Source organism: Bombina bombina, chromosome 7, assembly GCF_027579735.1.
Source record: "Bombina bombina isolate aBomBom1 chromosome 7, aBomBom1.pri, whole genome shotgun sequence".
NCBI lineage: Eukaryota > Metazoa > Chordata > Amphibia > Anura > Bombinatoridae > Bombina > Bombina bombina.
In genome coordinates this window covers 32,228,923-32,245,306 of record NC_069505.1, presented here as the reverse complement: position 1 = coordinate 32,245,306, position 16,384 = coordinate 32,228,923, and the positions used below count along the sequence as shown (strand labels likewise).

The window sequence follows — 16,384 nt, the reverse complement described above, 5'->3', positions numbered from 1 at the left end:
CTCTCTCTCTCTCTCTCTCTCTCTCTCTCTCTCTCTCTCTCTCTCTCTCTCTCATCCCCCAGTTACAGATATACTGTATATACTTTTTCAGTGGTACTTACCATCATCAATTCTCTGGGTCATGTCTCCTGCCATCTTGTCTGTAGGTTACGATGTTACTTGTGAGACTTAAGCTGGTTCTTATTCTCTTGTTGCCCGGTTGTGTAGCTTTTATATGACATAAAAGACAATTAGCATTTAGAATCCAAACTAAAACTTTTCTTATCTCAGGTTGTAAAGATGAGACCCACTAATTTGCTCTATTAATCTGCCAGAAGAAACACAGAGTAATTTACCCAGGTGTTTGATTCTCTTGTATCCCTCATTACCACCCCAGCCTTACAGAGCGTTATTCTAATAAATGATTTGTCTTTGCTCCACTTACTCTTGTTGGTCAATTCCATGTACAACAGATTTATCTAACCCTTGTGTCCTTCTCTATGTCCTACACAAACCAATTTCAGATGCATAAAACATGTGAAACTGTAGATAACAATCCAATAAAATATATCTTCCTGATTATATGAATCTAATAGATTGTTACATATATACCCTATGTGTCTAAGGTGTGTCTGTGCCTTCAAAGTGTCCTCTTCTAGATCTGTGCAGATGAAAACATCTCAGATGGTCTCCAGTTGTCCCTCTTCACCAATATCCATTGAGTTATAAGAAACCATTAAAGAAAGCACTGTACCTTTTGTTATCCAATCCAAAGCTCCAGAGACACTAATGACAGAAGTGACTTAGAAGGACACTTCCCTGGTATTTATATAAATCCTGGAGGTGTGGCTGGTCCGTCAGGTATGATAGTTATCAGATGTAAAATTAACACCCTTTATTAGTTGATCCCTTTACATATCAAAATATTCTGCACATTCTTTCCAGTTAAAGTGATGGTAAACCTTTACAAATCAAATGCCATATATTTAATCTTTGCCATTAAAAAAGCATATGTGTACCTTTTTAGTTTTTAATTCACCTGTTAAAGGGTTAAATGAGTGCATATAGTAATGATTCTATTGCAATGTTATGCCGGCCCACTTTTTTTTAATGACAATTCTGGTAAACATTCAATCAGTGTGTGTATGACGATCTTGAAGTCCAGCCCCTTTAAAGCCCTTAGCCTATGTAGAGTGGATTTGACTGCTCTATACATCACAGCCCAGCAAAAAAGAGGAAACAAAGGGGGGCGGAGGAACAGACAAATACCAATTAGGATTATAAATCTTTAATTATAAAATATATACACACTTTAAAAAAAAAAAAAAAAGTAATGATGTGGTTTTACTTGCAAACTAATATATTATTTATTGCAATGTATGCATTATGTATGAAAATTTCATAAGAACATAGTTAAATCCCACTCCTTATTCATCCCCATGGGAACCCTAGTCTCCAAATGGTAGATCCAAAATGCCTCCCTTGTTTAAGTTTTTTTGTTCCCATCATCCCCTCGTCTATCCACTGGTATAAATTCAATTATTTTGTAACTCAATTGACTCACTGGCGCCCATTTATCAAGCTCCGAATGGAGCTTGTGGCCCGTGTTTCTGGCGAGTCTTCAGACTCGCCAGAAACACCAGTTATGAAGCAGCGGTCTAAAGACCGCTGCTCCATAACCCTGTCCGCCTGCTCTGATGAGGCGGACAGGAATTGCCGGAAATCAACCTGATCGAGTACGATTGGGTTGATTGACACCTCCCTGCTGGTGGCCGATTGGCCACAAGTCAGCAGGGGGCGGCGTTGCACCAGCAGCTCTTTTGAGCTGCTGGTGCAATGTTAAATGCGTATTGCTCTCCGCATTCAGCGAGGTCTTGCGGACCTGATCCACAGACCTTTAATAAATAGACCCCATTGAATGCCTAGCCTCCTTGAAGTGGCATGCTACTGGTGAGCTGTCATATTCATGTTTGTGCTCTGTAATATGATCTCTGACCCTCCTTGTCGTCTCACCTACATAGAGCTTACAGCACGGACATTTAAGAATATAGATAACATACTCTGTATTGCAAGTGAAATACCCATTTATATTGAATTTTTTTCCCAGTACGTGGATGATAAAAATAAGGACCACGTATTAAACTATTGCAATTAATGCATCCAAGGCAAGGCAAAGAAACATTATTTTTAGGTCTCAGCAGGGTCGGTCTCTGTATTTTTTTCTGAACCAACATCAGATTTAATCAGTTTGTCTCTTAGACTCTTGGATCGCTTATAAGCTGCCATAGGGGGATTTTGAAATTCTGTCACTTGTGGGTTACTTTGTTTCAAAATGTTCCAATGTTTGTTTAATAATCCTTACAAATGTTTTACTTTATTAAACTGTGAAACAAACGCTATTCTGTCTCAATTCTCAGGTTTTTTTCTTTTTCTGCATTAGCTCCTAATAGTGTCTCCCTAGGAATATTTAATACCTGTTCTTTCTCTTTCTCTCTGGATAACCCCTGTTTCTAAATAATGTCACCATTTCTTTAAAGGGACAGTCAGCACCAGAATTTTTATTGTTTCAAAAGATAGATAATCCCTTTATTACCCATTCCCCAGTTTTGCATAACCAGCACTGTTATATTAATATACTTTTAACCTCTGTGATTACCTTGTATCTAAGCATCTTCTGACAGTCCCCTGATCACATGACATTTTATTTATTATCTATTGACTTTCAGTGTCTGCCACAAGCCATGGGCGTGAGCACATTGTTATCTATATGGCTCACATGAACTATCTCTACCCTGTTGTGAAAAGCAAATAAGAAAAGCATGTGATAAGAGGCGGCCTTCAAGGGCTTAAAAATTACCATATGAGCCTTCCTAGGTTTAGCTTTCAACTAAGAATACTAAGAGAACAAAGCAAAATTAGAGATAAAAGTAAATTGGAAAGTTGTTTAAAATTGCATGCCCTATCTGAATCATGAAAGTTTTTTTTTTTTTTTTTTTTGGACTTGACTGTCCCTTTAAGTCTAACTTTTAAAATCTCAAAGTTAGTAACAATTTTACATACTCTCAGAAATTGGCTTTTGGGCAGTACATTTTGGCCTCTGGATGTGAACTCTCACAATGCAATAGATTTTTTTCCGACCAATCTCTTTTCTATACAAACCAATTTCTAGATCATTATGTCCCCTGTATACTCTAGTATCCATAAAATTAATTGTGTCTTCACTATATTCTATAGTGAATTTGATACATTTTGTAGCATTATTTAAAGTTAACACAAACTCCAAAAAGGTTCCAACGTCACCCAGCCATACACCAAAACTGTCATCAATATAGCGCCACCAAGTGGCGCCATATTGAATAAAAATAACATTTTCATGAAGAAAAGGTTCTTCAAATGCATTCATATACAGATTGGCATATGCAGGTGCGACGTTGGAACCCATTGCAGTTCCTTGCAAGTAAATTTGATCCTGGAATAGAAAGAAGTTGCAATGTAAAACAATCTCCAAAAGTTCCTTTATAAAATCAGTTTCCTGTTGATTGTACACTTTAGAATGAGATAATAATGCTTTTACCACCCCTAAACCATTGGAATGGCTGCTGATGTTTAAAGAAAGAAGCATCCGGTTATATTGTACCATGTGCTGGCAGGCGCATGAACGTGATATAACACACTGAAGTCTGGTAAATGTAAATGTTCTCTTGCAGCACACTCTGACAAGGGTCATCATCGCAGTAACCAACACTGCAGACAGGAAATACTGTTTAAACAGTTAGATTTATGGGCAAGTATTAGTGAGCGCTGTATGTGGTTTAAGCTGTAACATTTCAACACATCAGATAAATTATTTCAAATAAACAAAATAGAAAAATATTGTTTTGTACAAATTTAATTCTATAAACTCATAAAGTATTGTTTTGTCTGTAGGGCCAAATAGCATAAATCTAGTCTGTTATCAATAAGCAGCACCCATAGGCAGCTGCTGATTGTGAAAAGCACGCTCAGGTGAGTTTGTGATTGTAAAGGGGGACAGGATGTCAGGCGACAATGCTTTATCATAACAAATCCAAACCTTTTCATGATTCAGATAGGGTAAACAATATTATAAAACTTTTTGTTTTGCTTCAATTATAAAATGTACTTCATTCTCCTGGTGTCCTTTGTTGTAAAGCAAGTAGGCAGTTTGAGGAGCAGGCACACGTCAGCAGCACTATATTAAAACAAATGCACCTACTGCGGCCATCTAGTGCTAAAAGCATTCTTGCAAAAAGCTGCTATTGAGTGCTCCAGATGTGCACACTGTCTACCTAGATATTCTTTTCCGCAACAGTTACAAAGATAGAGCGGTAAATATGATTACAGGACTTTGTTTAATATTCTATGCTCTATCTGAATCCTGAACACAAAATACAAGCTGCCTGATGAGGAAATGAAAAGACAAAATGTGAAGTAGACAGTGAATACGGCAGTATCTGGGGTTTGCTTGCCGCTGATGCTCATTGGCTGCTTGCTGTTTATTCTCATTGGCAGAATGAGCATTAGTGAGAAACATACGTCTCATACAACTGTAATAGTTTCCATTTGAATTTAAACACATTTTATTTGACAGAATTTAAGGTCTCTTTAAATGGCGTCTATGCATTCCTCAGTATAGTCTGTGATTGGCTGTGATAGGCAGCCAGGTGTACAGAGCATGTTGTAAAGTGGTATGAAATAATCAGCTCGGCTGGTGCCCCTCTGGCAGATGGCACCCCTAGGCACACAACCTCTTATCAGTTCCCAGGATGAGCAGAGTCAGAAGAAACAAACGCACAATGCTCATTACTCATCATACAATACGCAGCAGATATACAACCTGGCACCAATAACCACAGATGTTAAATACCATAGCAAATGGTGCCCTCTAGTGGTGTTTACTGGTAACTCCAGTTTCTGATAATAGCTAGGAATTAACCAGTTGGGTACCAGATTCTGCAGTGCTATACAGGGTACCATAGATAAAGACAGGGAGGCAGGATTACAGTGCCCTGTACACTAGAGAGTGGTGGGGGGAGACATAAGCTGGTCTGGTGGTCCAGGGATTAACTGACAATGTAGGTAAAAATATTTATATAAATATAGCACCACAACAGTACCTACACCAACTAGACCAATGCCTAGGGCAGCAAGCTGTAGATAACTTGACAATATGTTTTATTCATGTTCTTACACATCAGTGACAGCTGGTTATCTGGTGGGTGTATGACCCCTCCGGCTGTGAGATGAACTGGCTAAACCCCTTGGGAGTGAGGGGACAGCACCAGCACTAAGTACACCACAGAGTAATATATGATATATATAGTCATGAATGGGACAGAGCGACGTCCTCATCAGTGCTTGTCTGACCCACCTGTGATTTTGTCACTAGTGAACCAATGAGAAACTGTGTTGGCTGGAAAGTGACACAATCGCTGATTTTGTATTGATGGCCGACGATCTAAACCTCGCGATTTCAGATGTGGGGGCATATTTATCGAGCTCAGTATGGAGCTTGATGCCCCTTGTTAGGCTCGCCGGTAACAGAAGTTATGAGGCAGCGGTCTAAAGACCGCTGCTCCATAACTTGTCCGCCTGCTCTGAGGCCACGGACAGAAATCAACCCTGATCTAATACAATCGGGTTGATTGACACCCCCTGCTAGCGGCCGATTGGCCGCAAATCTGCAAGGGGGCAGCATTGCACCAGCAGTTCACAAGATCTGCTGGTGCAATGATAAATGTCGGCATTTATCGATGTGTGGCAGACATGATACTCTACTTCGTATCAGGTCCGCTCGCACATTGATAAATATGCCCCATGGTCTTTCTCACTGTACCTCACAGGGGCTGTCCTGGTTGAATTATTGTAAAAAGGGGCAGTTCCTGCGAGTGGCGAGATGTCTCCTATATAAAGCAATGGAGCTTACTGGGAAGAGCGAAGTGAGCAGGGTGCGCAGTTTAAAAAATAAATCCTTCAGCCAATATTAATGACATTACGCTGCTTTCTGTGTATGGCATCTTACAATTTCTTTGAAAAGATGCTATGGAAAGCGCAAAACGCGTCAGCAATGTAGGTAGTTGTGTCTGATAGTCTTGCTGGATTTAATATTTGTTCCAATAAACATTTAGGGCTAGATTACAAGTGGAGCACTAAATATCGCTTTCATGAAATCAATAATAACGCTCCACTGAGTAATACGAGCGCACGTTAATGTGCGCTGGTGGTACAAGTTGACAGCAATGCGAACGTGAGCTGGGAAGCATTGCACTCATGAGAGCGCATTTCCATAGGCTCAAATAGGAGCCTCGGTCTAATGCCGTCAGAGACGGCATCAGAACCTTGCGCATCGACGGAGGTAATGGCAGCAGATTGTAAATATATGTATACACATATTAACACATAACTATATATAAAACAAAAGAGAGAATTCCTGATAGAAGGATCACAAAATCCAATCTATACAGCAATAGACTATCCTTACCAACACAACCTATATCCTAAAAATAAAGGGCCAAAGAGAAGAAAAGACAGAAATCAGCAAAGGGAAAAATATATTTACGTGTTTATATGTATTGTTCTCACTAATCTAATAAAATACAGATACCTCCAAAAAAATACCTGAACATATAGAGTTATTGATTAATCACATGTCGGCTTAAATCAAAATGGTTCCCAATAATGAAACCATAGTGCACAAATGGAACTAGTTGGAGAGCTCTCAATAGTTACTAAAATAGAGTCTAGGTATGATAATATCCAATTAACTTCAAAAGATGTCAAGCTCCCAGATTGCAAAGTGTCAAATGTTGCACAAAAGTATCAACTGAAAGGGGTTAGTATGGCAAGGTGCGTAACAGTTGTGAGCTTATTATGCCCTGGATTCCCCTTTACATATGCAAAACGCCCAGTTAGGCTTCAGGGAATCCCCGTACGATTGTAATCCCAGCAGTATGGCAATTGGCAGAACAGTAGTGAATTTATTTAGCCCTGGATTCCTCTTTACATATGCAAAACGCCCAGTTAGGCTTCAGGGAATTCCCGTACAATTGTAATCCCAACAATATGGCAATTGGCAGAACAGTAGTGAATTTATTTAGCCCTGGATTCCTCTTTACATATGCAAAACGCCCAGTTAGACTTCAGGAAATTCCTGTACATTTGTAATCCCAACAGTATGGCAATAGGCCAAACAGTAGTGAGTTTATTAGGCCCTGGATTCCCCTTTACATATGCAAAAATGCCCAGTTAGGCTTCAGGGAATACCCTTACATTTGTAATCCCAGCAGATATTCTGTAACAGTGAACAATGCCTTTTCAGGACAAAAATGGAACCACATTTGGGGTACTCACTCAGATCTTCACAGTAGGCACTGTACATTCAACACTTCCTTGGATATGTCAGATAGATTACTGTTTCCTTGCTGATAGGGTAATTATCGCTAAGCGAACTTCCTGCGATTGAGGTGTATTTCCAGTCTTTGCCTGAGCAGTCAGACACTTGCAATTGTTATGGTTCTCTGTTAGTTAACACTGGGCTACTCACAGCTCACTCACTGCTCACTTCTGTCAAGTTATGCGTCCGGACTAGAAAAGACCATACTCCCCTATAATCACAGAAGAGCCACAGTGGACATTACATTTTCTACCATCTACGCGCGTTTCACCCCTTAAGGCATGGGGCTTTTTCCGGCTTCATTAAATTCTGATGTCATTCATTAATTCATACCCTCCTTTTATATAGGGGAGAAAAAACTCCTCCCTCTTTTAACCGTTAATGATTTAGCGCTGGGGTGAAATAGTGAACATTTAAAGAAAACCCTGATATATCTAGTACCAATAAATGTACTACTCATACTAAACAATTTAATCATTTTCAATGTCTTCACAATTTGTAACATTTAATGTTCAGGGATTGACAGTGTGTTTACGACATTAACTAGGTCAGATGAGCCCATGTTATACTACAGCATATTAAAGGGACAGTAAGAACCTTGTGTAATTACAAGAGATGTCTGTTATGTTGCTATAGAATAATATATTAGCCCAATCTTATTGTTTTTTAAACAAATTTACTGCATTTGTTTATCAATAGACAAACTTCGCCTATTATTTTGCCTTACTTGTAAGAGCCAATCATGGCTTTAGTCTGCAGACATCAAGGCTAGTAACTGTCATAAAGTTCTCTATTTTGCAGTTTTTTATCTGATAAAGCCTACTAGGCACATACATGTAGCAGGGTTAGCATTGAGAATTCAGCAGGTGCTTTACATATTCTGAGAATTTGAAATGACTAAATTTTCAGAGCTTAATTACATAAAAAGGTGTCAAAATAATAAATTAAAATATATATGAAAATTGTTTCATTCCACATAAGTAAATGTTTTACTTATGTAACGGTGTTACTGTCCCTTTAAAGAGTTTAGAGCGTATTTGCGCACACAGTCTATAGACTTGTCCTGATGCAATTACGTTGTCTAGAAGCTAAATACTTATGAAATCATTTTGAATAAAATCTCTCACATAGATTTTGTTGTATTCTTTTTTTTTCATGGTGTGACATTAAATCATAAGTATATCTGTAAATGCAAAATCTGTTAAACTGATTTAGTTGAATTCAGAATTCATTTTATTTATAGGTTTATATTAAAAATGAGCACTATATAAATGTGGCACCTTAATACTTAGGATTCATACTGTCTAAAAAAAATCTGGTATAAAATATTGATTCCCCCCAGTTCATTAAATGTTACATTCAAACTAATAATACATTGAAATATTTCAGTAGTTGTGTGTACAGAGTATGAAGAAATGATACTTTTCTTATACTATTATAACTATTTGTACCTTAGGGTTTTATAGGTTTTTCTGTTAAAAGATCGTTTTTTTGTATCCTAGGTAATTGAAGGTTCTTTCATCTGGGCAGTTTTTATGTTTAGAAGCTTAAGTCCAACATTTATTTTGTAGCATTTATATAATTGTATGTGTTTTTGTTGTATGTGATCTTGTTGTGGAGTAAATCTTGTAATTTTGTCCCAAAATCTTGCTTTACCCAGATACTTTAATTGTCCAAAATTCCCAAATATTGCCAATATTAGCCAGAAGAAGATGACATAGATAAATATGCTCAGTCAATAGAAATCAAGTGGTTATTCTTAGTGAGATCTATTAAATGAACAATAAGGATCATTATAGACAATATAATTTTATATATGTGAGAATACAATTTAGATTGAAAGGATTTCACATGAATCTCCATTAATGTTCTAGGTTACTACATTAATCTTGTTACAAGTTTGTTGTCATCAGTTGTTCCCCATCCATTTTTAATAATAATAATAAAACTCAATCAATATTTAGCTTCTAACTATCTGGTGTTTATCTATCCTAAGGGATCAGCTCAATAATAATTACTTATATAAACTGGATTGTTTTTGATAAGCAGAAGATATGTCATCAATATAACTTCCATAATGTCTGATAATATCACACAAGATCCAGATATTGGGCAGTAACTGATGACTCACACAATGTGTTTCACTGACATCTGTAACATTTTCCAGAAGGGTGACCAATCAAATCCCACGGATGCCTAATGCCAGACGAATAATAAGCACAAAAAACAGGGAACTCTAAGGGTTAACTACTCAGGAGGAGGATACCGTTACATAAAAGGCAGAGAGCCAGAGACATTAGACACTATATATAAGGAGAAGCCTGGATCTAATATGGCATCTTGATAAAGGCTGAAGAGCTGACACATGTAGAGAGAGACATATTTTTTAACCGATTCACAAACTAACCGCATCATTTTTTTTCCTCTTGTAAAAGAGCCAGATCACTAAAAGGTGATAAAGACTGAAGCTATAGACTGAAGCTATTGAGTGAGTGCTCACTAAAGTCACTCTTGCAGCACCAACTGAAAACTGAAGAAGCTTACAAACTACCTGACTAATCTAGACGTGACGTAAGGCAAACCACGAGGAGATTGGCTACCCACAGTCACATGATTCACCCGGGAACACCAGAACCAAGCAGACGCTGCTAGTGAAGCAACTGCACCAAAAGAAGGAGCATTGGAAGTCCCGGACGGTAACCACTAAGAAAGCAGAGTGGTGAGTCACTGGGGGAGAGAGGGATCTTTAAAACAACCAAGTGAAAAGGTCACGATACATAGCCAGGAACCATCCGTTACACCAACGACACTCTGACAAGGTACAGCCTTGATAAAATACCCGAATGAAAGAATTGGGAGCGTATGTAAACAGAGACATATAAACTAAATTAACCCTATGGTCACCTGAGTCCCTGTATGCTTATATTAAAGACTGTGTTTTATGTAGAGACTATACTGAAAGGAAACAGTGTGAAAGAAAACAGTGTCTGGTGGCATTTGGATCACGTGTATCTCAGTTTACACAGCGAGATCAATACATAGGGGCATATTTATGATTGTGCGAGCAAACATGATCCGATATAGCGGATCATGTCCGCTGCACATCGATAAATGCCGACAGCATACGCTCTCTGCATTTATCATTGCACCAGCAGTTCTTACTGGTGCAATACCGCCCCCTGCAGATTCGCGGCCGCAAGCAGGAGGTGCCAATCAACCTGATTGTATTCAATTGGGTTGATTTCCGTCTATTTCTGTCCGCCACCTTGGACAGGTTATGGAGCAGCGGTCTTTAGCCGAAACACGGGGCATCAAGCTCCATACGGTGCTTGATAAATATGCCCCATAACGTGAACTATATAAAGCTGCCATGTATTACTCCTTTTAACAGCTCTTTAATAATGTTAGGATGTTAGTGTGAATGTGTACACCGGTGTATGTCCACATTTATATATTTTTTATATTTTATTTTTCAATACGTAGTTTTTATATCTATTTGCAACATTGTGTTAGGATTGATTGGGAATCCAATTCATTCACGCTTTTCAAAGCTGAACACTTATTTTTATTTTATTGACTAATTATGTACCTATTGTGATTGGAGTTTTTTTATATATTTTTATTAAGGATTTCCTATTAAACTATAAATACCATTCATATCTGAATGTATTATCTAGCCTTATTATTACAGTAATCATTTTTTAACACATAAAGATCATTGTATAATAATATACCTGAACCAGCATTCTATTGCGCCACCTTGTGTAACTATATATACAAGCCTTTTTTACAAATTAGTTTGGGATAATTTGTCTAATTTTAGGTGGCAGTGTTTGGGTCACACAGTTTTTAGACTAATTTACCCCATCCTTCCCTATGACCAATCAAATCCCTGTATTGTATACTTTAGTTTACATTGCCTAAATTGTACAGACGATTTGGTCTAGATTCCGGACTGATTGTGTATCAGTATAGTTATATTTATAACTAGTTGTTGTGAACAATCGATGACAACAATGAGATACTTGAGCATAGATATTTACTTACAACTTTACCTTTATTGGTATTAATACTCTAGGGTTCCATTCATCTTATATACATATTGTATTGTCGATTAATACATCAAATTAGTCAGTTTCAGTTATTGCATTTTAAGACATGACAATGGGATTAGTACACAAGACACTGTACACACATACAGAGTTAGAGACAACTGAAGTACCAGCTAGATATTATTTATACATCATTTTATTTAAACAAACCTAAAAAAACTGTATATGTAACCTTCCTAGTGTGAAGAGATATTCTTGCAAGCACCCATCAGTCATGTTAACTGCAAGTCACTAGGGATCAGACCCATGAACAGATGTTACTGCATGATGTGACTGTTTTAGTACCTACTAGAGCCCATACCATGCAGTATGAGAATCAGACCTTATATGCAAAATATTCAGTGGGCCCTTGCAAAATGTGTTAAGAACCTCCAAAAAAATCATTATTACATTTGAACAAAAAAATACAAAAAAGGACAGCTCAGAGATAGAGAAATGAACCACCTATTGTAGTAAAAATAACTCCACAATTTATTGGTCAAAATATACGCAAAATGTGAGTATATTGTATCTTGTAAAATGTATCACAAACCACGACAAGTTAATACACTAGTAAAAAAACAATATTTGGCGGAGCGAGCTGGGCATGCGAGTGGTCGCATGGAAGAACAGCTCCAGTCTTCAGTCAATGTAAAGACTGATTACACATTACTCCATGGTTTATGATGCTTCTAATGGACTTGTTAATGATTGAGACAATATCCTGTGATTATTGAGGGGGACTAGTTAAGCTTTATAACAAATTCGGTAGACATAATTAAAACTGCATGATCGCACTAAGCACAGAGGCGGACATCTTTGTTTTTTATATACACGCTTGCCTGTACAACCTGTTTTGAGCCTCTATGAGACATGCAAAACTATCTAGAGTTTCTATTAACTGATGTTAGCAAAATTCTGGAGACACACCATGGGCGCTTATGCAAGGAGCTAATACTTACATGTTCCAGTATACCCCCAGCAACTACAGAGGTGGGCTACAACCTTGGACGTCATGGCGGAGCCACTCCTAAGGGATCCCACTGATCACCCAACTGATGAATAAATGCCAGTTGCTGAGCCCTATCCTTTAAGGTCTCCACATACAGCGATCACAGAACACGCAGTGGATGGTGCTCCTGCCCTAGTGTATGCCTCTAAAATTACAACAGATGATGCTGAGATGGCGGTCACATCAATCACACCTACCTCTGATATCATCTTCTGAGAGAGGTCAGAGAATGACCCTCCTGACAGGAACACTAACCTTTTCTCTTCCACACATATACCCCTCAGCTGTTTCGTGTACCGGGAGTCCTCAACTTTCCCCAGCAGGGTCCCAGCTCAGCAGCAGCCTTTTCATTGACCGACATGAGCACATGGTGAAAACCGAAGTTGGGTAAATAGACTATCACCTATTGAATGAAGCTCAATACCTAATATATCCCTAGGAGGTGGAATTCTTTATTGCTAAAGAGATGAACTTGAGTACACTTCAGCTTTTCAGTCAGAATGTTTAAAATGGTTCTTCTGGATGTTTCTTTTTTTCTTTACATAAGTTCATGACGGAGAACTTTGCCTTACCCCATAGCTATATCTTCTTAGCTATTGATTTTTTTGTATATCTATATGTCTTACCTTTAGAGGTTGCAATCTAAAGAGCCTTATTCCTGCATTGAGCTGCTTATTCTTTGTACCTTCTTTTTCTGTTTCGTTATATGCATAAGTCAGCAAGTATTTGGTAGCAATGTTTTTTATTTTTATTTTTTGTAGATAGTGGCCTAATGCTTCATATATAATACTCTGTGCCTATTGTCTGGGTTGGTGGTCCGGCTGCCAGCGGTCGAGATGGCATGGGCCATTATACCTAGATGGTCATTTATAGAATGAGGTACAATATTGTACTCAACATTTAGAACTAGGCTCTCATAGACAATGCCTCAGGTTGAGTTTGTTGCTGCTATGATACATCTACATAGATAGTATTTAAGCACTATGGTATAACATACTTTTTCAAGCAAAATGTCCAATTTGACGGATATTGTAGAGAACCATATTTATTATATACTCTCCTACCACTAACACATATGTACCACAGTTTTGTGAGATATTTTAGGATGTCACCTCCATAAGCTCATCCCTATCTTTGATAAACCCCCTGAAGTATTTCTCAATCTACTTGCTATAACTATAGCTATAACTTATTGTTAGTCTAGTTAGACACTATATACAGTCTCAGCCTACCCATTGATAACTTACTGTTTAATGTATGATCTCGGTCTACTTTTTGGTTTCATCATCCCAATAGTTGGAAGGAGAATTGGCTAGTTATTTTGAGATAAAAAACATCCAATGTGGCTGTAATAATGGTTCTAAGCCAATGTTAGTGGTTGCTGTTTTTTTATTTGTTATTTATTAATTATGCATGCTTTATTGTCAGCTGAAGTCTAGTGTTATATACTTTTTACTCTCTGCACACTAAGGTTAAATGCTAATATATATGTTAGGAGGTGATGCCTTAGTTACGACACAGACTGCGCAATCTTTAGTTTTATCACATAGAGTTCACCTCTGTTAACAGTGGCTATAGAGCAAGCTTTATACAATTTTTATTCTAATTTTTATGAAGGCTATACAGTGAGCTGAGAGATGCAGCTGCCCACTTACACTAGCCTTACTATAAACTTACTGGCCCTTTCAAGCAACAACTTTGGCTAAACATATTTCTGCTAGGTCACATTTATATAAATAGCCTTGAGACACCGCTGCACTCTTGGTATATTTATTTCATAGCCTTGAGACACCGCTGCACTCTTGGTATATTTATTTCATAGCCTTGAGACACCGCTGCACTCTTGGTATATTTATTTCATAGCCTTGAGACACCGCTGCACTCTTGGTATATTTATTTCATAGCCTTGAGACACCGCTGCACTCTTGGTATATTTATTTCATAGCCTTGAGACACCGCTGCACTCTTGGTATATTTATTTCATAGCCTTGAGACACCGCTGCACTCTTGGTATATTTATTTCATAGCCATTTAACATTTGGGCAGCTGGCTTCACGCTTTACACCCCCCCTACTTTTATACAGTTTTCTGGGTATGTACTTAAATCCCAGAGACTAATTTGCGGTTTACCTCGATAAGCACCGCTTTTGATTTCCATTTGTATTCTTTTGCGTCCTGTTACAATGCCGATAGATGCCATGCTAATACTCCAGTAGGGTTGAGAAGACAATCTGAGAACAGGAATTATATTATCCAGTTACATTGCAGTTCTTGCTAAGGGATTCTAGATATTTGAAAATGGAAACCTTTCAATCATCCTTTATGTTATCACTGGTATCTGGCACTAACCCAAGGGCCCTGGGTGGAGCTGGATCCTGAGCGTTAAGTAATAGACCGTGTTCCTTAGACTCTTGTAAGCCTCCCCTATACTAATTATTGATTGATCTACTCCCTTATTAACAGGCATATACTTACTTCCCTGTTCCCTCTATTCTAATTTTACATCTCATAATAAACTGAGGCATTGTCGCAGGTCCTTACTTCCTTTTCACTTTATGTATACAAAGACTACACATATTCTAGCACGTTTACACAGATACTTTTTATATTGGTAATTATATTGTTTGGTTTGAAGTCAACTTCTAGTCTTAAACCCTATATACATTTATAAACATCTTTTGAACGTTATAGTTTATCCATATATTGATACAATGCACATGCTGTACTATTTGAAACATTTGTACTTTTCAACAAACTCAAATTTATATTTACGTTTGCTATAACCCCTATTTCTCATATGTGAGTCTTGTTTTATATACTTTTCAAAGCAAAAGAAAATTTTTTATTTTCTTCTTCTTTTTTTTGTTTGTTTTGTCTACCTTGAAAATATGAGGTTCATCTTTTGATTACTTAAACATTTCTGTGATGTAACACATATAACATAATTGCATGTTTATATCAATGAATTTTATATTTGTACAAGTATGCAATTTGATATACTGCTGATCTGTTATTGAATATTAAAGGGACAGTCAACACCAGAATTTTTGTTGTTTAAAAAGAAAGATAATCCCTTTATTACCCATTCCCCAGTTTTGCATAACCAATACAGTTGTAATAATACACGTTTTACTTCTGTTATTATCTTGTATCTAAGCTTCTGCTGACTGCCCCCTTATTTCAGTTCTTTTGACAGACATGCAGTTTAGCCAATCAGTGCTCACTCCTAGGTCACTTTACGTGCATGAGCTCAATGTTATCTATATGAAACATGTGAACTAATGCCCTCTAGTGGTCAAAATGTATTCAGATTAGAGGCAGTCTTCAAGGTCTATCGGCTAGATTTAGAGTTTTGTCGGTAATGACCCGCGTAGCTAACGCTGGCTTTTTTCTGGCCGCACCTTTTAAATAACTCTGGTATTGAGAGTCCACAGAATGGCTGCGTTAGGCTCCAAAAAAGGAGCGTACAGCATATTTAACGCAACTTCAACTCTCGATACCAGAGTTGCTTACGGACGCGGCCAGCTTCAAAAACGTGCTCGTGCACAATTCCCCCATAGGAAACAATGTGGCTGTTTGAGCTGAAAAAAAACCTAACACCTGCAAAAAAGCCGCGTTCAGCTCCTAACGCAGCCCCATTGTTTGCTATGGGGAAACACTTCCTACGTCTGCACCTAACACCCTAACATGTACCCCGAGTCTAAACACCCCTAACCTTACACTTATTAACCCCTAATCTGCCGCCCCCGCTATCGCTGACCCCTGCATATTATTATTAACCCCTAATCTGCCGCTCTGTAAACCGCCGCTACTTACATTATCCCTATGTACCCCTAATCTGCTGCCCTAACATCGCCGACCCCTATATTATATTTATTAACCCCTAATCTG

The 16,384-nt window shown here is 37.9% G+C and overlaps 1 protein-coding gene across 1 annotated transcript in view; it reads right to left on the bottom strand.

The window, feature by feature from the left end:
- LOC128636196 (transmembrane protein 272-like) overlaps positions 1-135 on the bottom strand; it is a 14,456-nt gene extending 14,321 nt beyond the window's left edge. Inside the window, exon 1 of the mRNA XM_053689243.1 lies at positions 102-135. Within this exon, the coding sequence (XP_053545218.1) occupies positions 102-135 (34 nt within the window). The remainder of the gene's footprint in view (positions 1-101) is intronic.
- Between the last annotated feature and the right edge of the window lie 16,249 nt (positions 136-16,384).